Source organism: Anomaloglossus baeobatrachus, chromosome 10, assembly GCF_048569485.1.
Source record: "Anomaloglossus baeobatrachus isolate aAnoBae1 chromosome 10, aAnoBae1.hap1, whole genome shotgun sequence".
NCBI classification, from domain to species: domain Eukaryota; kingdom Metazoa; phylum Chordata; class Amphibia; order Anura; family Aromobatidae; genus Anomaloglossus; species Anomaloglossus baeobatrachus.
The window spans coordinates 42,243,270-42,268,598 of record NC_134362.1 but is presented as its reverse complement, the minus strand read 5'-3'; the positions used below and the strand labels follow the sequence as shown (position 1 = coordinate 42,268,598).

Below are 25,329 nucleotides of genomic sequence, written 5' to 3'. Positions count from 1 at the left end.
TTAGACATAATCATCATCATCATCGTCATCATCATCATCAAATGTTCCAATTAGAAGAGGATGAAGGAAAAACAACTGTTGGTGCCAGAACAAGAAAAGGCAAATACAAGAAGAAATACACACCCCCAGTGAAAGCTGTCTGATAACACCCACTTCGACTTAAAAGAAAGTTAACTCATTGGTTGCCGAATACTTTGATTGTTAAAATCTCCGCAATAGAGAGGTGGAGAGATCAACATGAAAAATTTGATGAAGGGTGTGATCACTACATAAAATAAAAAAAAATTAAAAAAAAAAAGACAAAATCATAGGGATCTCTGTCTTTATGTTCTTGTTTTGTACCAACGTAAACTATATATAAGAATCCTGGTCTTTATTGAGAGAGGTGGACTACAACTAGGTTTAGATCAAGTCAACCCCATAGGTTTGAACTTTTATATATGTGGTGATACCAAATATGTTATTTTTAGCGTTCAGATTTTTGTTATTTTCACAATGAGAAAAGAAGGGTTACAATTTGATTGCTTGGGGTGTTTTTTTTTAAATTTCTTACAAATAAATTTGCAACGCTAGATTCGTTCCTGCAGCATAGACACATCATCACCATTGACGCTAGGTCGGAATCAAATGTCACATGTAGAAAACAGGAGCATTCTGATAAAGAGCAGATGAATGCTGTAATAATGTATTCGGTGGTTAGATGTAATTTTCAATAAAAAGTGATCATTCCAAAAGTAGAAAGATAATTTTCTTACCTCGAACATACCCTACTATCAAAACCACATGGTTCACAAGATCAGGATCGCATGACTTATGGATATTATGTATAATTCCCTTATTGTAATGCTACGGACAGAACAAAAACCGCTTCATTATTTACTGTACATTATAAATAAATATATATGTACATTATTTATATGTATGAGGTTAGACTCTTGGCCAAAAGTGTTGGCACCCTTTAAATAATTCCAGAAAATTAAGTATTGTTCCCAGAAAAATAATGTAATTACACGTGTTTTATTAGACACATGTTTATTTCCATTGTGTGTATTGGAACAACATAAAAAAGACAGAGAAAAAAAATGCAAATTGGACATAATTTCACACAAAACCCTCAAAATTGACCAGATAAAATTGGTAGCAGCTTTCCACAATTGTCAGTAAACAAGTTTGTTTCAAGCCTGTAGCTTTCATTCAAACTCACCTGTGGCAATTAACAGATGTGGGCAATATGAAAATCACACCTGAAACCAGGTAAAAAAGGGGAGAAGTTGACTCACTCTTTGCGTTGTGTGTCTAGGTGTGCCACACTAAGCATGGAGAACAGAAAGAGGAGAAAAGAACTGACTTGAGAACCAAAATTGTTGAATAAGAACACTTATCTGAAGGCTACAAGTCCATCTCCAGAGATCTTGAGGTTCCTTTGTCCATGGTGCACAACATTGGCAAGACATTTACAACTAATGGCACTGTAGCAAATCTCCTTGGATGTGGACGTCAGAGAAAAATTGATGAAAGATTACAATGCTGGATAGTTCACATGATGGATAAGTCAACCCAATCAAGTTCCAAAGAAATTCAAGCTGTCCTGCAGGCTCAGGGGGCATCAGTGTTAGCGCAAACTATCAGTCCACATTTTAATGAAATGGAGGAGACCCAGGAAGACTCTCACTGCTGACACAGAGACATAAATAAGCTAGACTGCAGTTTACAAAAATGTATGTGAGTAAGCAAAATCCTTCTGGAACAGCGTCTTGTGGATAGATAAGACCAAGATAGAGCTTTTTGGTAAAGAACATAATTCTGTTTACCGAAAACAGAATGAGGCCTTCAAAGAAAAGAGTACAGTACCTACAGTCACGTATGGTGGAGGACAGAGGTGTTTTTTGGTTGTTTTTGCTATTTCTTGCACTGGGTGCCATGATTGTGTGCAAAACATCATGAAATCTGGGGGGCGTGTCCTGGCTATGAAGGAGTGAGGACGTGACTTGTCTTAGCTCCTGCCACTGGACTTTATAACTGATGATCCACGCAACTGAGGACTCTGCAACACAGGCTATGCAGCGGAGGAGACGAGGGAGATCCCAGGGGTGCAGCAGCAGAGCTTCACGATCGGAGGAGAGAGGGATCAAACACTTTTTATCCGGGCCGGGGCAGAGAGAAGCTTCACAGGTGACACCCAAGATGGCTGCTAAGGCTACACACGAGGTGAGCTCAGCGTGCAGCAGTGAGATGGCAGCTATGGAGATGCAGGGAAAGGCTCAGCAGCTGACGCGACTGAGAGGAGAGACCACCCGGAGTGAAGCCCTGAACAGTAGCCCTGAAGCCTGGAGGCCTCTGGAGGGGGGAGTAACGTCCTCTCCTAAAACACAGATGCAGGAGTGTGAGGAATTTCAGGAGGGGGGACACTGCACTGCAAATGAGTTACAGGTCCCTGACAGAAATGAGACCGTACCCAGGGAGAAGCACAACATAAATCTAAAGTTACCAGATGCAGACAAGCATGCAGGGTCAGGGCCAGCCATAACAAAAACACAAGAGTCAGGAGTTCTGCAGAGCTTAATGAGATCCGGGCACGTTTCTCAGCTATACCCACCAGGGAAGAGATGGAGACATATATAACCAGGCTGGAGCAGGCGTACCACACAGAGCTGTCAGCCCTGAAGGGGGAGGTGGAGAGAGTGGACACCCAGAGTCAAGTGCAGGCAGCTAAAATTCAGAATATGGAGGACACTTCACAGGCCCACGGGGCACTATTAGAACAACACTCCCGCCAAATACAATACGTGGTTGAAGCAATAGATGATGCTGAAAATAGGGGCCGAAGAAACAATCTCAGAGTGCGGGGCCTGCCTGAGTCTGTCGAGTCCAAGGACTTACATGGTACCCTTCAAGTGATCTTCAATAATATTCTGGGTGAACCATCGAGCCAACCCCTGGAATTGGATAGAGCGCATAGAGCGTTGGGCCCCAAACCAGCCCAGAACGACCGACCTCTGGATGTGATCTGTAGGGTCCACCGCTATGTTATTAAGGAGGCCATTCTGTTTAAGCTCCGCAGTGGAGTATCACCATTGTATGAGGGGAGCCAAATCCAGATTCTACAAGATCTATCCCGTTTTACCCTACAAAGGAGAAGAGCTCTTAAACCTCTGCTGGACATTCTCCGCTCGTACGAGTTTCCTTACAGCTGGGGGTTCCCCTTCCGCCTACAGGTTCGGCACGCTGGACGAATGCATGTTCTTCGGTCTCCGGCGTATTTACCCTCATTCACCGCGGCCTTGGACATTCCATTAGTGCCTATAGAGGACTGGCCGGACTTTCCAATGGGGGGGGAGTCACCGTCCCAGCCGGTGATCGGATGCGTGGCTCTCGTAGAGAAAGAGGAGGGAGGCCGGTCTGATGTATAAGAGTATGGTGGATTAAATTGTTCTAGTATGTTTTTGGTTATAGGATCATAGTACGATGGAGTCTATCCCCTGGTCCTGATGGGAATTTCGCGTTGTGGAGTTATTGTATCGCCCTGGACAGGGAGGTGGGGGGTTCCCTCCTTCCATCCTGGGTGTAATGGGGTGGCGCCCCTCAACATTATAAGGTACAATACCCTCTCAAAGCCCCTTCTCCCTTCTTTATACAGAGCTTTAGTTGCAAATCAAAATATATATAGTTAAAAGTTGTTTTTTAGTCCAGGGCAGGGGGCTCCTTTGTGGAAAGTTCCCTCCCTGATTGGGATAACACGCCACAGGGTAGTGGCGTAGGATTAACATCCCTGGTATATAGAGATTCTTATTTTTCTGCATTTACCTCTAGTTTATTTGACCAAGTATAAGGGTCACGTTACGACCCTACAGGCAAGAGGTGCTTTGTCCTTTTTGCCTACGGTACTCTCTCTTTGTTTGTAGTTTCCTTCATATGCTTAATTCTTCTACCCCCCCCCTTTTTTTTTTTTTCTCTTTTTCTCTCTCCCTCCTCTAGCCTTTTCTATTCTCTTCACCCACACCTCTCTTCCCATCCCCATCCTCTGACCCTATTTCCCGGTTCCTCACCGTTCCTCCTCAGAATGACGCAGATTGCCTTTGGCTCATTGAATGTGAGGGGCCTCAATGTCCCGCAAAAACAGTCTCAGGTATTCTTTGACATGCATAAGAAACGAGTCCATATATTATTGATTCAGGAAACCCATTTCAACACTGGTCACCTCCCTAACTTTAAAGACAGATATTACACCAAATGGGTCCATAGCACCAACCCAGAGTCAAAATCAAAAGGGGTGTCTATAGGCATCCATAAAGCCCTGGTACACACGGCTCTAGACACGAGAGTGGACACTGAGGGTAGATTCATTTTTTTGAAACAATGTTAATTCATCTATCTTTACCATTGTCAATTGGTATTTACCAAACAGAGATCCGGTGACGTCCTGCTCCTCTCTCCTGTCATCATTGGATGAATTCGCAGAAGGGACCGTGATCGTGGGTGGCGATTTAAACTTCACTTTGGACCCTAAGGTAGATACAACTTCGGGACACAATTTTCTCTCTCTCAGAAAGCTAACAAAAGTTAAACGCTCAATACAAGAGCTTCGATTGGTAGATATGTGGAGAACGTTACACCCAGTGGAGCGTGACTACACATACTTCTCCCCGGCTCACTCCTCGTACAGCCGCATAGACCTGTTTCTTGTGAGCCAAAAGGCTCTGACCTGGCAGATACAGGCCTCTATAGGCAGTATATCCTGGTCTGACCACGCTCCTATATTCCTGAGCCTTACTATCCCAGATGGGGCAGGAAGGTCGTGGTCTTGGCGGCTGAACGATAGTCTGCTTGGGGATCAGGGGTGCATGAAGGATCTACAGAACACGATTGATGAATTTTTAGAAATACACTCAGAAGACCCCACAGCCCTTCCCGTGCAGTGGGAGGCACTTAAATGTGTGATGAGAGGGGTTTTGATCAAACATGGGGCTAGGCTTAAGAGAGAGAGAGACCAAACCATTTTGTCCCTACTTCAGAATATTTCAGATCTGGAAAGGGCCCATAAGAAGACATTATCACCTTTGACACTGGCGGAGCTAGTCAAAAATAGAGAGGAGCTTAAATCGATTCTCGACCGACAGTATGAGCGACATAGGACTAGAATAAAAAGATTCCTCTATGAGTATGCAGATAAATGTGGTAGACCACTAGCTAGGATTCTACACCCTAGGGGAGACCCCAGCCACATTCCCATGATTAAAGAAGCAGACGGCTCTTCGACTCAGAACCCAACTCTCATTGCGGAACAGTTCCAAAAGTATTATAGAGACCTATATAACATAAAGAGCAAATTTGGAGACATGCCACATGACGCATTAGAAAATAAAATAAACGACAACGTATCCAGAACGGCCCTACCGGTTATACCCAGTGCTCAGGTTGAAAATTTAGAGACGGACTTTACAGAAGCAGAAGTGGCATCCATCATTAAAGAATCTCCCTCAGGCAAAAGTCCGGGTCCAGATGGGTTTACCCCTAAATTTTATAAAATATTCCAAACTCAGCTATCCCCGTTCTTGACTAAAGTATTTAATTCCATCTCAGAAAATTCCCAATGGGTGGCGCAATCTCTCGAAGCCCATATATGTGTTATCCCCAAACCGGGGAAGGATCACATGTTAGTTACAAATTACAGACCCATTTCACTGATCAATCTAGACCTAAAACTTTTTTCCAAAGCCTTAGCCAACAGACTTGCTCCTTCCTTGCCTGGGATAATACACACAGATCAAGTGGGGTTCGTACAAGGTCGGGAGGCACGGGACAACACCAACAAACTGTTCCTCCTGATGGCCCGGTCGAGGGCTTATTCTCTTCCTATGTGTTTACTCTCAGTGGATGCGGAGAAGGCCTTTGACCGGGTCAGTTGGAGTTTCATGATGGCCGCTTTAAAGCAGGTGGGTTTGGGCAAAAAAATTTTAGATAGGATTGCGTCCCTTTATTCGAGACCCTCTGCAAAAGTTAAGACGGATGGGTTTCTGACGTCATCGTTTCAGGTCCACAATGGAACAAGACAGGGATGTCCATTGTCACCTCTGCTCTACGTCATTGTCATGGAGCATCTCGCGGTTGCCATAAGAAATAATGCTAGTATCCATGGGATAGAGGCCGGGGGAGGGAATCGCAAATTAGCTTTATTTGCGGACGACCTTCTCATGTTTATTTCCCAGCCACACATATCCTTCCCGTCTTTGCTCAAAGAGTTCGAGGAGTTTGGTAACTTAAGTAATTTTAAAGTGAACTTCTCTAAATCAGAGGCTATGAATGTGACCCTGTCGGCGGAAGATCTAGCCCGTACAACCCAAAATTTTCCCTTTAAGTGGCAACTGTCAGCTATAAAATATCTGGGGGTAGTTGTTCCTCGGGATCCAACAAAAATTATGCATCATAATTTTATACCCCTGTTAGAGAGGACAATTAGGGATTTAAAGAAGTACGACAAAAAAAGACTATCGTGGTTTGGGCTTATCAACGCTATTAAAATGGATGTTCTTCCTAGGTTTCTTTTCTTGTTCCAAACGGTACCTATTCAGCTGCCGGGGAGTTACTTCTCCAAAATTCGGACGGCTTTGTCAAGGTTCGTTTGGGGGAATCGGAGACCTCGGACAAGCATAAAAACTCTTACCAGACACAAAAATAATGGAGAGGCGGGGCTCCCAAATTTCCAGTTATACTACAGGGCAACTATCCTAACGAGGATAATGGATTGGCACTTCCATAGGAACTCGAAACAATGGGTGGCGATCGAACAGGACGGATTGGGAGTCCCTTTGCACTTCCTCTCATGGATGGGAAAGGAGAGTAGGTCACAGATAGAGAAGGGAATGGAGTTCATTTGGACAGTGATGGGGACGTGGGACGGTGAGGTTAAGAGGGGTTCTCTCTCACAGGGGAGGGGTCCACTTACCCCCCTCTTTGGCAACCAGGAGTTCCCTCCGGGGCTTCATTCCAATAAATTTCTGGGGTATGCTCGGGTGGAGGAAACTCGTTTTTTTCATGTGCTCCAGGGAAATACCCTGCCCCCTTATACATCTCTACGGGCCACAGGGCGAGAAGCTTCCTGGATAGAATATATGCAGCTGAAATCGTTTCTATCCAACCAGGACAGGGAGAGGAATTTGAGGACCCCCCCTACTTCATTTGAGAAATTGTTCTTGCAGGGTTCGTCACCCGGGCATGTCATCTCTCTTATTTATAAAATGCTGAACCAGAGAGACATGTCGGACAAACCCAAATTTGTCTATAGATGGAGAGAGGAACTGGGAGAGGACATTTCGGAAGACGGATGGAGCAGGGTGTTTCTGTGGACCCACAAACTTTCTCTGGCTTGTGCCGCCCAAGAGAAAAACTATAAAATTCTCACAAGGTGGTACCAATACCCGACCAAATTGCACGCTATCTTTCCCTCAGTGTCCGACATGTGCTGGAGGTGTGGTACAGAAAAAGGGTCTATGTTACATATATGGTGGAGCTGTACTAAATTGCAACCATTCTGGGACTCAGTGTTTTCTCTGTATAAAAAGATGAGTGGGGGTGAGGTGGAGAGATCTCCCCAGGTGGCCCTCCTCTCTATCCTCCCAGGTTCATTCAAGTCACAAAAGAGGGACCTGCTGCGATTTTGTTTAGCAGCAGCCCGTATAATTATTCCCAGATACTGGAAACAGACTAGATGCCCCACGTTAGCTGACTGGGTAGAGGAGATGGCAAACCTCCAGGGAATGGAGGAACTCACAGCTGAACTAAAGGTCCAGTCACACTAAGCAACTTACCAGCGATCCCAACAACGATAGGGATCGCTGGTAAGTTGCTAGGAGGTTGCTGGTGAGATGTCACACTGCGACGCTCCAGCGATCTCACCAGCAACCTGACCTGGCAGGGATCGCTGGAGCGTCGCTACACAAGTTGCTGGTGAGCTCACCAGCAACCAGTGACAAGCCCCCAGCGCCGCGTGGAAGATGCTGCGCTTGGTAACTAAGTTAAATATCGGGTAACCAACCCGATATTTACCTTGGTTACCACCGCACGCAGCTACACGTGCAGAGAGCAGGGAGCAGCGCACACTGAGCGCTGGCTCCCTGCTCTCCTAGTTACAGCACACATCGGGTTAATTACCCGATGTGTACTGCAGCTAAATGTGCACAGAGCAGGGAGCAGCGCACAATGCTTAGCGCTGGCTCCTTGCTCTCCTAGTTACAGCACACATCGGGTTAATTAACCCGATGTGTGCTGCAGCTAAATGTGCACAGAGCAGGGAGCAGCGCACAATGCTTAGCGCTGGCTCCTTGCTCTCCTAGTTACAGCACACATCGGGTTAATTAACCCGATGTGTGCTGCAGCTAAATGTGCACAGAGCAGGGAGCAGCGCACAATGCTTAGCGCTGGCTCCTTGCTCTCCTAGTTACAGCACACATCGGGTTAATTACCCGATGTGTACTGCAGCTAAATGTGCACAGAGCAGGGAGCAGCGCACAATGCTTAGCGCTGGCTCCCTGCTCTCCTAGTTACAGCACACATCGGGTTAATTACCCGATGTGTGCTGCAGCTACATGTGCACAGAGCAGGAGCCGGCACTGACAGTGAGAGCGGCGGAGGCTGGTAACAAAGGTAAATATCGGGTAACCAAGGACAGGGCTTCTTGGTTACCCGATGTTTACATTGGTTACCAGCCTCCGCAGAAGCCGGCTCCTGCTGCCTGCACATTTAGTTGTTGCTGTCTCGCTGTCACACACAGCGATCTGTGCTTCACAGAGGGACAGCAACAACTAAAAAATGGCCCAGGACATTCAGCAACAACCAACGACCTCACAGCAGGGGCCAGGTTGTTGCTGGATGTCACACACAGCAACATCGCTAGCAACGTCACAAAAGTTGTTCGTTAGCAGCGATGTTGCTAGCGATGTTGCTTAGTGTGACGGGGCCTTAAATGGGCTCACGGAAAAATTTATCACAGTGTGGGGACCGTGGATTACGTTCATGGAGTCTCCTGAGTTCACGGTGAGTCTGGCAGGTTATTTGGGATGAGAAATGGTGACAAACTTTTTTTTTCCCCACCCCCTCTTTACCCTACTTTCTTCACTCTGATTCTTTCTTTTCTAAGCTTATATCTGTTCTTTTTTTTTTTTTTCCTCTAGTTTTCTACTTTTTCTTAAATGTTTATTCAATAACTTAAAAGGGGATTGTTTTATGCTGAGAGTGGTCTTGTCAATTATCAGGAAGACATGTTTAGCTGGAACTCTAATTTCTAGTGTATGGTTTGTCATGGAGTGTTAGCATAAGGATAGCTTATAGAGTTCCAATGAAATATACAATGTGATGTTATTTTTGTCATTCTGAAACTGAGAGATCACTGTTTATGTTTTATAATCTTTATAAATGTTCAAGATGTATGCTTGATTTATAAACTTAAAAATAATAATAAAACAGATTTGAAACAAAACATCATGAAATCTGAAAGTAACCAAAGTATTTTGGGGGCAAGGTAGTGCCCATTGTCAGAAAGCTGGGTTTGATTCATAAGTCATAGTTCTTGTGACACCTGTGGAGAGATTTTAAAATTGCTGTTGAGAGAAGAGAAGATGTCTTCATATATGAGAGACCTGGAGCAGTTTATAAAGAAGACTCCAAAATTCCGGGTGAGAGGAGTAAGAAACTTGTGGATGATTATTATTATTATGGTTATTATGATTATTACTGTGATTGCAGTAATTTATTCCAAAGGTCAGAGGGTGTGCAGCCAAATAATAAGTTGATTTAATAAGTTGAATTTTGCCCACTTTTGGGGGTTAGAGTGAAAATATGTCCAATATAATATATTTATTTTGCATGTAAATATACACTTACCTGTAGTATAGCATTGTTTATTATAACTGTCAATGTGCCATTGTTACCAACATAAGAAGTCATCGCTGCAAAATAAAGACATAATTTATATATATAAACATATATATATATCTAGCATATAAAGCTGAGTGTATGTATGTGTGTATGGCCGCTAAAGGAATCCGCACCGTCGCATTTCAAATCACGAAATTTTGCACAGACACCTCATTTGACTTAGGGAACGTCATACACTATATTTTGAGGGAAAATTTTAACCCCACGCTTTACAGTTATTCGCCAAAAAACTTGCTTACATGAAAGTAAATGGAGCCTGGAACTACAGGTCATTAATAGGAGCTGTAATTGGTTACTATAGGAACAAAGGACATTCTTGGTATAAGAAGCTTATCTGTGAGGGGATATTATTTCTGTGGAGAGAAGGACTGAGAGAGAGAGATCAATATAGGCACAGACAGAGAAAGAGGCAGACAGGGAAGGAGACAGACAAAAGCAAACAGGGAAAGAGACAGAGATAGAGACAGACAGGGAAAGAGACAGACACAGACAGAGAGACAGACAGGGAAAGAGACAGACAAATAGAGACAGACAGACAAAGACAGAGGCAGACAGGGAAAGAGACATAGAGAGTGACAGACAAGAGACAGACACCGATAGAGATAGACAGACACACAGAGACAGAGAAATAATAAAGAAACTGTGGAAAAAAGAAGCGCAATAGGGTCTTATCCGAGTAATATGTGGGGTGAAATAATGAATATTACTCACCCAGAGAGTTGTGAGAGTCACAACTACTATGCAGGCAACAAATAACGGCCAAAGGCAGCAGCACCCAAATTGGCTGATAACAGAGAATGGTGAAGTAGGGCTTGCACGGCCGCGCCAGTGACCACTCTGAACATAGAGAGTTAATGTTCCTTTATTTCATCTTTAGGTCGACGCGTTTCTGGAGTCTCTGCTCCCTTCCTCAGGACAAACAGGAAAAAAGTACATCAAATCTGCTAGACCATGAGGACTGCAGGATCTATATACATTCAGTCATGATGACGTCAGAACCCAACCTTTTTCAAAAAAATCGGCGGGAAAGACACATAAAAAAAAAACACAAAAACACACATAACAATAAAAATGACATGATACAAGAAAATGAGCAAGAAAAACAATTACATATGATAATATCACCATATTATTTCATGACATGACATAAAATAAAGGTTTGGAATAAAAAGATAAGATGATAAATAAATGTGTGGATTATTGTGTATTAGATAAAATCCGGGAATAAAAACCCTGCAACTTCAGTGCCGCTCTAAAGCGGTCTCGAACCCCTGGGAATATTTCCTCCTTTCTCAAAGAGGTGGCACATCAAAGGGAGAAAACCATGTCTCCACCCTAGGAGTCCTGAAAACACCCTTTGAAACCAAGTGTAGAAAGAAACACCTATAAATGTGTAGCTGTGTGGGAAGATACGTACAATTACTAGTGTTAACGTGACAATCCTGCGTAAGCATCTACGTGAAATCCCTAAGAAGGGGTGAAGAAAGTTCAGAGCGTGGGAAAAAAGAGAGTGCGCATGTCAGAAAAAGGTCCGGAGCTTGTTGAGACGAGGAGAAGAAAGTTCAAAGCGTGGGAAAAAAGGAGAGTGCGCATGTCAGAAACAAGGGGGTTCGGAGCAAGACTTGCTCCGAACCCCCTTGTTTCTGACATGCGCACTCTCCTTTTTTCCCACGCTTTGAACTTTCTTCACCTCGTCTCAACAAGCTCCGGACCTTTTTCTGACATGCGCACTCTCTTTTTTCCCACGCTCTGAACTTTCTTCACCCCTTCTTAGGGATTTCACGTAGATGCTTACGCAGGATTGTCACGTTAACACTAGTAATTGTACGTATCTTCCCACACAGCTACACATTTATAGGTGTTTCTTTCTACACTTGGTTTCAAAGGGTGTTTTCAGGACTCCTAGGGTGGAGACATGGTTTTCTCCCTTTGATGTGCCACCTCTTTGAGAAAGGAGGAAATATTCCCAGGGGTTCGAGACCGCTTTAGAGCGGCACTGAAGTTGCAGGGTTTTTATTCCCGGATTTTATCTAATACACAATAATCCACACATTTATTTATCATCTTATCTTTTTATTCCAAACCTTTATTTTATGTCATGTCATGAAATAATATGGTGATATTATCATATGTAATTGTTTTTCTTGCTCATTTTCTTGTATCATGTCATTTTTATTGTTATGTGTTTTTGTGTTTTTTTTTGATGTGTCTTTCCCGCCGATTTTTTTGAAAAAGGTTGGGTTCTGACGTCATCATGACTGAATGTATATAGATCCTGCAGTCCTCATGGTCTAGCAGATTTGATGTACTTTTTTCCTGTTTGTCCTGAGGAAGGGAGCAGAGACTCCAGAAACGCGTCGACCTAAAGATGAAATAAAGGAACATTAACTCTCTATGTTCAGAGTGGTCACTGGCGCGGCCGTGCAAGCCCTACTTCACCATTCTCTGTTACACAGAGACAGAGAGACAGAGACAGACACACAGACAGAGAGAGACAGGGAAAGAGGCAGGCAGAGAGAGACAGACAGGTAAAGAGACAGAGAGAGACAGACAGAGAGAGACAGACAGACTGAAAGATAGAGAGATAGAGAGGGAGAGAGACTGGGAGATAGGGAGAGCAGGAGAGAGACAATTACTATCCTGGGCAGCACCAGGTACTACAGCTAGTATATATATATATATATATATATATATATATATATATATATATATATTTTTTATTTTTTTCTAGTAGAAAACAAGAAATTGACCAGTAAGTAATCTTGCCACCTTTATGGAGGCTCTGATAACTTTTTAAATATTGGGTGTAGTCTTGATGGTTTCCCCCAAGTATCAAATGCCCTTTATTATCTATATTCTCAGACTTAATAATAATCAATCCTACAACATTGTGCTTGTCTGTCATATTATGATTCCCAGTGGTTCGCAATGGACCCAGTTGGTTTATAAAAAAAAATTGTGACTTTGTTTTTTGATGATGGACTCATGGTGTGAGCATTGTTCTATTCTTACCTATCTCATTTCTTGGAAGCATCTGAAAGTCATGAATCCACGCGGCAGGTTTCAGGCCTTTCCTGCAGTCCTTCCGCACGCCTTCATATTTATATTTATCTTCAGAGGCCAAACCGCCTTAAAAAATATCAAATATACAGGAGTGTGCAAAAGTTTTAAGTGTGGAAAAAAATGTGTAAAGAAAGATTGCTTTAAAATATAAATCTTAATAGATTATTTTTAGCAATTAAAATGAAAAGTGAATTAACAAATCAATATTTGATGACCACTCTTTGTCTCCATCAGTTCCATATACACAATACACTAGGTGCACACAAATTTTGAAGGACCTTAGCAGTGAAGTTGTTCCAAACATCTTGGAGAACTAACTTGTCACGGCCGTCTCTCTGCATTTTGAGACTAGTGATCAGGACTAGACTCTCTCTTTGTCATATGAGACTCTACATATTATAGATGTTTTCTTTCTTTGGGTGTGGCAAGGGTTAATGTCAGTTTGCTTCTGACTCTTGGTCAGGTGTTTCCAGTTTGGGAGCACTCCCAGTCCATTTGTATACCTTCTGCCTCCAGCAGAGGGTGCTGGTTATTCTTTTTGCCATTTGGATTCTGGCCCTGGAGGTGGAAGGAGCTGCTGGAATCCTTAATGTTGGTGGAGGTGTAGGGTGCTGTACTGGTACCTCATGCATATTGATTGCTGGAGTTACTCTGTTGTTGTTTCCCCCCTGTCAGTCTCACCTTCCTTTGGTGTGTTAATTTTTAGTGCAGCAGTGGGACTATTGATCCTTACCTTCCCACTCACTAGCCAGGGCTATCTTCAGGGTCCCTTAGGGCTTTAGGTTCCTGCTCGGCATCAGGTGAGGAACCTGTATGGGGACTGGCAAGGAGTGCAGGGTAGAACAGCAGATAAGTAGAGGAGGTGTCCATCTTCCCTCTCACTAGCATCAGAGCCCACCATCGATATTGTGTCCCCTGAGTACCCGTTGTTTGTTTTGGTAAAACCACTGTTGTGTGTTTTACCTCACATCCGACCTTCCCTAAGTCCATGTCGTGACATAACCACAGATCTTCTGTGTATGAGGCTTGTGCAAATCCTTCTGTCTCTTCACGTAATCCCAGACAGACTGGATGATATGAGATCAGGGCTCTATGGGAGCTGGATCATCACCTCCAGGACTCCTTGTTCCTCTTTCCTCTCCATCCCACCCTTGGTACTGCCAGATATTAAAACAATCATTTGCCAGCAATATCTATTCCCCAAAAAATTAGAGCTTACAATTTTTTCCGCCCTAGGCACCTGCCTAAGGAGTCCTATTTTAAATATGACCCTGGAATTATTCCCCGCCTTCCCAGCCCGTTTCTGCAGTGATTGAGAGACTACTATGTATATATGCATCCACATCAGCCTGGCAAAGAGAGGCTAAAACAGTTTTCTCTTCATGAATACAGCAAACTACCAATTTGGCTAATAGGGGTTTAGCCTTGTATCTGTAATACGCTGCCCCTACAAGGGGCAAGATATTAAGCTGACAAATCTGCTTTGGAGAGTCTGAATGCTTAGATGGCAATTATTGTTAATAAGAGGGTGTTCTTTTCACCGTACCTTGCATTTGAACAGCTATATATGCATCCCATGTGAATCCTCCTCTACAACCAGCATCACAAGGACCACAGTCTATAACCTCTGAAATAAAAGAGAAATTAACACAATAGCTCCAAGTGATAAAATCACATATCATTTTAATTGCACATACAGTACATCACAAAAGTAAGTACACCCCCACATTTTTGGAAATATTTTATTATATCTTTTCTTAGGACAACACTGAAGATCTGACCCTGTGATACAATGTACAGTGTCAGTGTGCAGCTTGTATAAAAGGGTAAATTTGGTGCCCTCCAAATAACTCAACACACAGCCATTAATGTCTAAACCACAAAACAAAAGTGAGTACACCCCTAAGAGAAAATGGACATATTGTGCCCAATTAGCCATTTCCCTTCCTGGAGTCATGTGACGCATTAGTGTTACAAGGTCTCAGGTGTGAATTGGGGCAGGTGTGTTACATTTGGTGTTATCTCTCACACACTCTCTCATAGTGGTCACTGGAAGTTCAGCATGGCTCCTCATAGCCAAGAATTCTCTGAGGATCTGAAAAAAAAATTGTTCCTCTACATAAAGACAGCCAAGACTATACATGTATAGCCAACACTCTGACAATGAGCTGCAGCACGGTGACCAAGACCATATAGCGGTATGAAAAGACAGGTTCCACTCAGAACAGGTCTCACCATGGTCGACCAAAAAAGATGACTGCATGTGTTCAGCGTCATATCCAGAGGTCACCTTTTTAGAATAAATGTATGAGTGCTGCCAGCATTGCTGCAGAGTTTACAGTTGTGGGGGTCCACCTGTCAGTGCTCAGATCATACGCCGCACACTGCATCAAATTGGTCTGCACGGCTGTCATCCCAGAAGGAAGCCTCTTCTAAAGATCATACACAAGGATGCCTTCAAATAGTTTGCTAAAGACAAGCAGAATAAGGACATGGATTACTGGAACCATGCCCTGTGGTCAGATAAGACCAAGATAAACGTATTTGGTTCAGTTGATGTCATGTGTGCAGTGGCAAGCAGGTATGAAGGACAAAGACAAGTATGTCCTCCCTACAGTTATTCATGGTGGTGGAGTGTCATGGTTTGGGGCTGCATGAGTGCTGTCAGCTGTGGGGAGCTACAGTTCATTGATGGAACCATGAATGCCAACAGGTACTCTGACATCCTGAAGCAGAACATGATCGCCGCCCTTCAGAAACTGGGCAGAATTCCAACATGACAACGACCCCAAACACAGCTACAAGACGAACGCTACTTTGTTAAAAACCACTGAGGGCAAAGGTGCTGGAATGGCCAAGCGTCTCCAGACCTAAACCCTATTGAACATCTGTAGGGTTTCCTCATACAGAAGGTGGAGGAGCGCAAGGTCTCTAACACCCACCAGCTCCATGATGTCATCATGGAGGATGGAAGAGGATCCAGCAGCTCCTGTGAAGCTCTAGTGACCTTCATGCCCAAGAGAGTTAAGGCCGTGCTTGAAAATAATGGTGGCCACACAAAATATTCACACTTTGGACACAATTTGGCTGTTTTCACTTAGGAGTGTACTCACTTTTGTTGCCAGCTGTTTAGACATTAATAGCTGTGTTTTGTGTTATTTAGAGGGCACCAAATTTACACTGTTGTACAAGCTGCACACTGACACTGTACATTGTATCACAGGGTCAGATCTTCAGTGTTGTCCCATGAAAAGATAAAAGTTACAAAAATGTGAGGGGTGTACTCACTTTTATGATATACTGTAGATAAGATAACTTAACAATAGCACCATCTTGGCTCACAGAACATGGAAGCTTTTTATATCTGATTTTATCAGGATAAAAATGTACAAAGCATCACAGTACTTTTCAGGCACAAAATTATAGAAAAATGAGACTAAGTACAAAGTAATCTCAACCTACCCTAAACATAAGAAGAAACTTAGCTTTACAGTAATTAAGTATTCTGTATCTTGTTAACGCATTTCAGAGCCACTTACGTTGGACTGATAAGTTCTTAGGACATCCTTGAATCCCCCATTGTGCTTCAATGTTGCCAACTGCAGCAAAAGCCCAGCATGAATTACAGTTTCCCTAGAAAGCATAAAGGGGAGATGTACGCCAAGAAAGTTACAGTTTTGAGAATAAGGGCCCTTTCACATTGCGTTTTGACCTCCATTCAGTGGTCCTGTCGGGGCTTCCATCCAAACCCCCCGCAAAACGAGTTTTGGACGCATGCGCCAACGGGACCTTTGACTATAATGGTGCAGACGGCGTCACTCTGTGGTCTTTCGTGCACCATTTTTGGGCATATACGCTTTCTGGAAGCGGACACCCAGACGCAGTCTACTACATCTGAGTGTCTGCCTCCAGAAAACGTATTTGCCCGAAAATTGTGCATGAAAGACCACAGAGTGACTCCGTCTGCACCATTATAGTCAATGGCCCCGTCGGCGCATGTGTTTGAAACCCGTTTTACAGGGGAGTTTGGACGGAAGCCCTGACGGGACAACTAAACGGCGATCACAACGCAGTGTGAAAGCGGCCTAAGAGTATTTTTTTTTTAAGTACGGTTGGTGCTTAAGACTAGTTAGAACAAAGCAAGATAGAACCTGGCACAGAGGGTCCAAACCTCCCTAACTTATGCCCTTGTGATCCTGGCAGTGGACCTTTCGAATTATGATTGGTCCAAAGATCTAAAGGGGTGGAAAGCTCATTTCTTTCCCAAGCCAACCAAGAACAATGTGGAATCCTACATAAGTCACCTTGAGATAGCAAATAAACCGGAGTGGGGAGATGTAAATTGGGAACTAAAATCTTGGTTTCCAACTTTGAAAGTCAAAAAACGAGACCCTACAATTTTTTTTACGCTAAGCTACACCACTAATCTTGGTCCATTTTTTTTTTTTTTCTTAAGACCCGGTTTTTTCTCAAGACCCCCTCTAATGCCGACCCTTCTTCTGACATCGAAAGTATCATGTAAATGTTACATGCGTTACGCTGGAATTCACCAGATCATGAAAGTCCGGAGGAGGAACTATCACCTTTTCTTGAGGTCCTATGCTTTGTATGTTATAGACATACTCCTATCACAGAGTATATAACACTTCTACTATACAAGTTGTGAATTCTTACCTGATTTTTCACTTCAGAAATGACACCATATTTTCTCCAGTCTTTATCTGATGGAATTGCAGTTACTGTTGACTTTTGCTTGATGTCGGGTAATTTCATGGTAAAATTCAAGCTCTTGCTCCTGAATTCTTCAGCTATTAGAATAGAATTCACAGAGTATTTTATTATAAAACAGTAATAGAAATTATAAAAAATATCCTATGGTAGGAGTGAAAATGACAAAAAAGGGGATACTTTAGTGCTTATTATCGGGGTTGTTTACAATTAGAAAGGAGGTCCGAGAATCCTGTGGATCGGTTTTCTCCGGACAAATGCTATACATACTAATTATGGTGTTACCTGTGAAACAGTATTACTATATTTTCTAGCACCATCTGCTGCTCGTCAGACACCACCATCTGCTGCTCATTCATATCACTACCCCCACTGAGAAAGTCTAACACAAGATGAAACGTGCGTCGGGCTGAGGGTAGGTGAGCTCCACAGACTCTATCCCCAGGTCTTCTATATCCTTCTTTTCTGTGTCATTCCTTTTATTTCCACTGCAGTATTCTCATTTGAGCACTATGCACTTTACATTGATATCTGCCATTGGAAGCTCCACATGGAAATGCACTGCACTTACCTTTTAGGAATAACCCTGTCTTTGTAAGGACTTTTTGTTCTCATTATTTATTTTAATAAATATTTCAATATTCATATTTTTAAATTATTTTTCTAATAAAATATATATTTTTTAACATTTCATCAAACAGTGTTTTGACTCTTGTGGGCAAATTTATACCTACTATCTGTTCATATGAGCCTTTTTTGAGATTAACTTGTTTTTATCATTGCTTTGAGATTTCTGTCGATAAAGGGGTTTTTTGTTTGTTTTTTAGATACTTTTTTTTTAATTTTTGTGAATTTTCCTTTTTTTTTGCACCAGGTTTCCTTAAGTGGGCTTTACACGCTATGATATATCTAATGAGATATTGGTGGGGTCACGTAAGTGATGCACATCCGGCATCGTTAGTCATATAGTAGCGTGTGACAGCTATGAACGAGTAGAAATACTCACCTTCTCGTTCATCGCTGACACGTCGCTCATTTTTTAAAAATTGAACGTCCTGTTGTTCATCGTTCCCGTGGCAGCAAACGTAGCTCCGTGTGACACCCCGGGAACGATGAACACAACTTACCTGCGTCCCGCCGGCAATGCGGAAGGAAGAAGGTGGGCGGGATGTTTACGTCCCGCTCATCTCCGCCCCTCCGCTTCTATTGGCCGGCCGCTGTGTGACGTCGCAGTGATGCCGAACGTCCCTCCCCCTTCAGGAAGTGGATGTTCGCCCCCCACAGCGAAGTCGTTTGGAAGGTAAGTACGTGTGAAGGGGGGTTACAGGATTGTGTGACATGGGCAACAATTGCACAAACGATGGGGGCGGGTGCGATCGCAAATGAGATCGCACAACGAATTGAAGCGTGTAAAGCAGGCTTTAGTTCTTTGTTTTTAAAAAATGAATATGGGATTTCCCCTAAGACCATAGACACAAACCTTGAGGCTTTATATTTTTTATCGATCAGGTTGGGAGAGTTTGCCGGCGAAACCACATTGAGACGGTAATAGGCCAATTCATTTGAGTTATGTTGAGTTAACTCTTCATAAAGTCATAGCACAATCAGGATGTATTGCACTGTCACAAGTATATGGCGCACAATATATCTCAAAAGTGAGTACACCCTCGCATTTTTTGTAAATATTTAATATCTTTTCATGGCAGGACACTGAAGATCTGACCCTGTGATACAATGTACAGTGTTACTGCAGCTTGTATAACAGTTTAAATTTGGTGTCTTCTAAATAACTCAACACACAGCCATTAATGTCTACACCGTGGGCAACAGTTATGTGTACACCACTAAGTCAAAATGGCCACATTGCGCCGAAAGTGTCAATATTTTGTGTGTACCAACACTGCTTTAACTCTCTTGGGCATCAAAAACACTAGAGCTTCACAGGAGCCACTGGATCCTTCTCCATCCTCCATGATGACATCACGGAGATGATGGATGTTAGAGACCTTGCGCTACTCCACCTTCTCTTTGAGAAGGCCCCACAGATTCTCCATAGAGTTTAGGGCTGGAGACAGTGGCCAGTCCAGCACCTTTACTCTCAATTTCTTTAGCGAGGCAGTGGTCGTCTTGGATGTGTTTGAGGTCATTATCATGTTGGAATATGAAGGGAGAGGATCATGCTCTGCTTCAAGATGTCACCAGACATGTAGACATTCATGGTTCCCTATATAAACTGTAGCTCCCCACAGCCGGCAGCACTCATGCAGCCCCAAACCATGACACTCCCTCCACCATGCCTGATTTTAGGTAGGACACACTTGTCTTTGTACTCCTCACCTGGTTGCCACCACACACACTTAACAACATCTGAACCAAATATGTTTATCTTGGACATGGTTCCAGTAATCCACATCCTTAGTCTGCTTGTCTTCAGCAAACTGTTTGCAGCTTTCTTGTGCATTATCTTTAGAAGAGGCTTCCTTCTTGGACAACACCCAGGCAGACCAATTTAAGAAAGTGTGCAGCATATGGTCTGAGCACTAACAGGCGGACTCCCCCATCCTGTCTTGTTAAACTGCTGTATGGTCTTGTCCACTGTGCTGCAGGTGAGGTTCAGGGTGGTAACAATCGTCTTATAGCCTCGGCCATCTTTATATAGAGAAACAATTATTTTTTTCAGATCGTCAAAGAATTCTTTGTCATGGGGAGCCATGTTAAATTTCCAGTGACCAGTTTTAGAGAGTGTATGAGAGATAACACCAAATATAACACATCTGCTCACCTGAGACCTTGTTGTAATGCTAATGAGTCATATAACACTGGGGAGGGAAAATGGCTAATTGGTTACAATTTGGCCATTTTTACATAGGGGTGCACGCACTGTACCATCTATAAAACCATTGTCTTTCTATTTTCTTACATGGCAGAGAGTTATCAGAGTCTTCGCACTGCACCCCCTTTAGCGATCACCCTAAGGGGTACTTTGCACGTTGCGATATCGCACCTGCGATATCGTCGGGGTCAAATCGAAAGTGACGCACATCCGGTGTCGATAACGATGTCGCAACATGTAAAGCCTAGGAGAGAAGATGAACGAGCGTCAAACAGTCAAAAATCGGTGATTTCTGTCACGTCGTTCATTTTCATAATATCGGTGCGTCCGCAGGTACGATGTTGTTCCTCGTTCCTGCGGCAGCACACATCGCTGTGTATGAAGCCGCAGGAGCGACAAACATCTCCTTACCTGCCTCCACCGGCTATGCGGAAGGAAGGAGGTGGGCGGGATGTTTACATCCCGCTTATCTTCGCCCCTCCGCTTCTATTGGCCGCCTGCCGTGTGACGTCGCTGTGACGTCGCACGACCCGCCCCCTTAGGAAGGAGGCGGGTCGCTGGCCAGAGCGATGTCGCAGGGCAGGTGAGTGCATGTGAAGCTGCCACAGCGATACTGTTCGCTACGGCAGCTATCACAAGATATCGCATGTGCGACGGGGCGGGGACTATCGCGCTCGGCATCGCTAGCATCGGCTAGCGATGTTGCAGCATGCAAAGTACCCCTAAGTGTAAGCTTTATATTTTCTCCTAGTCCCACTAATGTCCTGGTTCATTTCCCTTTAGTAGGGTAGACAAGGAAACTAAACCAATATGTAATATGAAACTGAGTGTACATAGTGAGAATAAAAGGGAAAATATGAGAATAGAAAGGTCTACAGCGAGCAACACAATGCAAACACTAACAAAAATAATAAATGATGCATTAACACGGAGCAATGCTGATCGCATACCTGTAAGGTCACTAAACTGTGTCACGCCATACTGCGCCGTTCCCAGTTCTTCTCTTTGTAAACGCTCTGCTTCCTTCATGTTATTGGAAAATACGGACAGTCTGTACTCATACTCTGCGAAAGGACATACAATGAGAGATTTGCATGAGCGTCATTGAGGAAGTGTGGGAGTAAGAAGCGCCAAATTCACTAAGAGATGTGCGCTTCTTCATCAAATTGGCGCATCTTAAAACTACCGTGCACCCCTGTCAGATGCATTACCCCATCTTGGGGATGGCAGAGGTTCTTGGCATCATTTATGCAATGGTTATGATACCTATTATGAAGGATTTGTCAGGGAGACCTTGCCACATCCCGTTCTGCGTGAACGTTGCTCACTGTGGCAGCGCTGCCTGTTACAAGTGTTAAAAAGCCAAAGGTAGCACCATTTTTAGGCAAATATTTTGTGACCTTTTTAAGAGCTTTTTGTCAATGTGACTGCAGGATAGCAAGGGACAGGGAGATCCTATACTGTCCCTCACACTAGAGAACTCTAGGCTATCCCTTCCTCCCTGACCTCCAGATTACCCCTAAATGTGGAGATGATGGAGTTCCGTACCTTATTATCCCTTCTTCCCTGACCTCAAGATTATCCCTGAAGGTGGAGATGGCGGAGTCCCATACTTTAGTATCCCTTCCTCCCTGACCTACAGATTACCCCTAAAGATGGAGATGCCGGAGTTCCGTACCTTATTGTCCTTTGTTCCCTGACCTCCAGATTATCTCTGAAGGTGGAGATACTGGAGTCCCGTACCTTAGTATCCCTTCCTCCCTGACCTACAGATTACACCTGAAGGAGGAGATGCCGGAGTTTCATACCTAATTATCACTTCCTCCCTGACCTCCAGATTACCCCTGAAGGTGGAGATGCCAGAGTCCCATACCTTAGTATCCCTTCCTGCCTGACCTACAGATTAACCCTGAAGGTGGAGATGCCGGAGTTCCATACCTAATTATCCCTTCCACTATGACCTCCAGATTAGCCCTGAAGATTGAGATGCCGGAGTCCCGTACCTTAATATCCCCTCTTCCCTGACCTCCAGATTATCCCTGAAGGTAGAGATGCCGGAGTTCCGTACTTTATTATCCCCTCTTCCCTGACCTCCAGATTATTTCTGAAGGTGGAGATGCCGGAGTCCTGTACCTTAGTATCGCTTCCTCCCTGACCTACAGATTACCCCTAAAGGTGGAGATGCCGGAGTTCCATACCTAATTATACCTTCCTCCCCGACCTCGAGATTATTCCTGAAGGTGGAGATGCCGGAGTTCCATACCTAATTATCCCTTCCTCCCTGACCTCCAGATTACCCCAGAAGGTGGAGATGCCGGAGTTCCATACCTAATTATTCCTTCCTCCCTGACCTCCAGAATACCCCTGAAGGTGGAGATGCTGGAGTCCCATACCTTATTATCGCTTTCTCCCTGACCTCCAGATTACCCCTGAAGATGGAGATTCCCTTACCTTACTATTGTCATGAGCAGATCTAATCTGTCACCTCCCCCTTCCCTGGTAAGGAAACAACAGGAGTGTGATGGAAACACAGATTAAGACAGACAGGTGAAAACTAAATCTCATGCACACTGCAAACTCACAGGAATAAACAGTAAGAAACTAAGGAGAAAAGCAAGAGCAGGAAGATAACAAAAGAAAACAAGGGTTAACACCACAACCATTCACAGCAATAATGAAAAACAACCACCAGTAAGTCTGGATCACAACACCTCACCAGACCAGTATAGAGAAGCTATAGTTGGCATTAATGGAATTGTCCAGCCAGCATATACAGGAGGGGAGCGAATGTGAGTGGCTCCCCCACAGCATGCGAGCAAAGAGACTTCAAGCAGCCCAGCAGAGATTAACTCTTGCTAGCCTGCCTAAGTCTGTGGGTTGATGGCAGCATCTCCTTGTCACAGACATCAGAAAAGTTAGCAGGCAAAGTGCCAGAATCTGTAGTTTACACAGATCCTGACGCTGCCATGATGGTTGGCTATGCCTGAAAAAATCGCCTTGTGACAGTTTTACACCAGAATTATGGCAAAAGCTTCTTGATTAATTGGGACCATGAGCTTTATGGAATTCCTTGGAAATCAGCTATGATGATCTATTTAAGATGATTATAGGCACTGATTATTTATTTTACTCACGTATATAGCGCTATTAATTTCGCAGCGCTTTACAGACATGATCATCACTCTCCCCATTGCTCATGATCTAAATTCCCTACCTGTATGTCTATGCGGTGTGGGAGGAAACCGGAGAACCCGAAGAACCCCACACAAACATGGGGAGAACATACAAACTCCTTGCATCAAGCCCATGGAGCCACTGTGAAGACATACCGAGTCCATACAGCTACTTTTTGGAAGCAGCTTTTTGCTGCCAAGAGATAGGTTTTGGCTACAGCAAAGATGCAACATGTGAACATAGCCTAACCCTACAGCCCCATTTTTGGCATATTTCTTAGCAACTTTTTACTTTCTGGTTTTTTTTTAGTAACTTGACTATTATTATGTGATTACCTTGCATTATTAAAAAAAAAAGAACAATAATGCTTTGTATATATTTTTTTTAGAGCTTTTTTGTGCCAAATAAAAAGCCAGAAATCACTGGACGTCAATAAGAAAAGTATAATACAAAGGTCACTGCATTTTTTTTAAGGTTTCTTTTTGTTGACATATATTTTCAATGCTGTTTTTAAAAATAGAGAATGACCTAGGCATGGCATTTTTTTTACCCCGGTAGACCTCTATTGTTATTTTCTTAATTTGGTGAGAAATACATGAGTTAAAGTGAGAGAGAATACAAGCCATTTTGTATTCTATAGAAACCATCTGGTCTTATAACTGAATGATGTCATAGGGTTCAGCTAACAGAGATGGCGGGAAGTTTCACATTTCTACACACACCTACAGCTCTTATTGGTGCATGGTAATTTCTTTGTTTGAGGTACTATATAAGCTGGTCACATGATGTAATAAAGCAGAAATTTTCAGCACACCATAGATGGTGTTTGCTGTATGATTTCTCCAGGTGCTTGTAAAACAAATTTATTAATTTGTAGTTCCAAGGGCATAGACGGAGTGAATTTCGCTTACAAAAGTATCTGTGGTTGTGTGAGGGGTTTTTTGTTGCATTTTTTCCATTTAAAATTCATGGGAGTTTTCAATTTACCTGATCAATAAGTGATGTGACATGTAGTTAAAAGAAAAAGCAACAAACAAATTGCATGAAAAATAGTTTTGAAAAATAGCAGGCTTGGGTTTTTTTTTTGGTTAAATGCAGGCTTGGTTTTTTTTTTGGGGGGGGGTTTACATGTGGCTATTTTTTTCTTTTTCAACAAATCAATAGACAAAAAGTGTGAAAGTACCCTTCAAGAAGAGAATTTCACTTCTATCATTTTCCACCCAAAATGTAACACGTTTGTTGGTGTGTATGAGTTGTTAGAGCTGTGGTTTCACTATGAATCAGTTGTAATAAGCTTAAAACTAGCTACATTTTCGAGTATAATTTGTAAGAGTCCATCTCACCGCATCACCACACTACATTACCATACCTCCCAACCGTCCCGGATACAGCGGGACAGTCCCTCTTCTGAGCCTTTGATCCCGGGTCCCGCCCGTGAGGCTGTTTGTCCCGGCTCCACCCACCCACTGTAGCCCCGCCTCGCTGTTTCTCCCTTCTACTATTCATTACAGAGCCGAGCGCGCACCTACTCCTGTGACTGCTGCTGAGGTATGAATCACCCCCTGCAGCAGAGCGACCCCCCCCTGCAGCACAGCGACCCC

The 25,329-nt window shown here is 43.5% G+C and overlaps 1 protein-coding gene across 2 annotated transcripts in view; it reads right to left on the bottom strand.

Annotated features, from left to right (window-relative positions):
* LOC142254490 (cathepsin W-like) overlaps positions 1–25,329 on the bottom strand; it is a 37,989-nt gene that overhangs the window by 3,610 nt on the left and 9,050 nt on the right. For both annotated transcript variants that reach the window (XM_075325566.1, XM_075325565.1), the window contains exons 3-9: positions 21,505–21,618; positions 17,668–17,801; positions 16,533–16,626; positions 14,540–14,620; positions 12,943–13,059; positions 9,877–9,941; positions 756–846 (exon numbers count right to left, since the gene is read on the bottom strand). In XM_075325566.1, coding sequence (XP_075181681.1) covers positions 756–846; positions 9,877–9,941; positions 12,943–13,059; positions 14,540–14,620; positions 16,533–16,626; positions 17,668–17,801; positions 21,505–21,583 — 661 coding nt within the window. In that variant the 5' untranslated portion in view covers positions 21,584–21,618. The remainder of the gene's footprint in view (positions 1–755; positions 847–9,876; positions 9,942–12,942; positions 13,060–14,539; positions 14,621–16,532; positions 16,627–17,667; positions 17,802–21,504; positions 21,619–25,329) is intronic.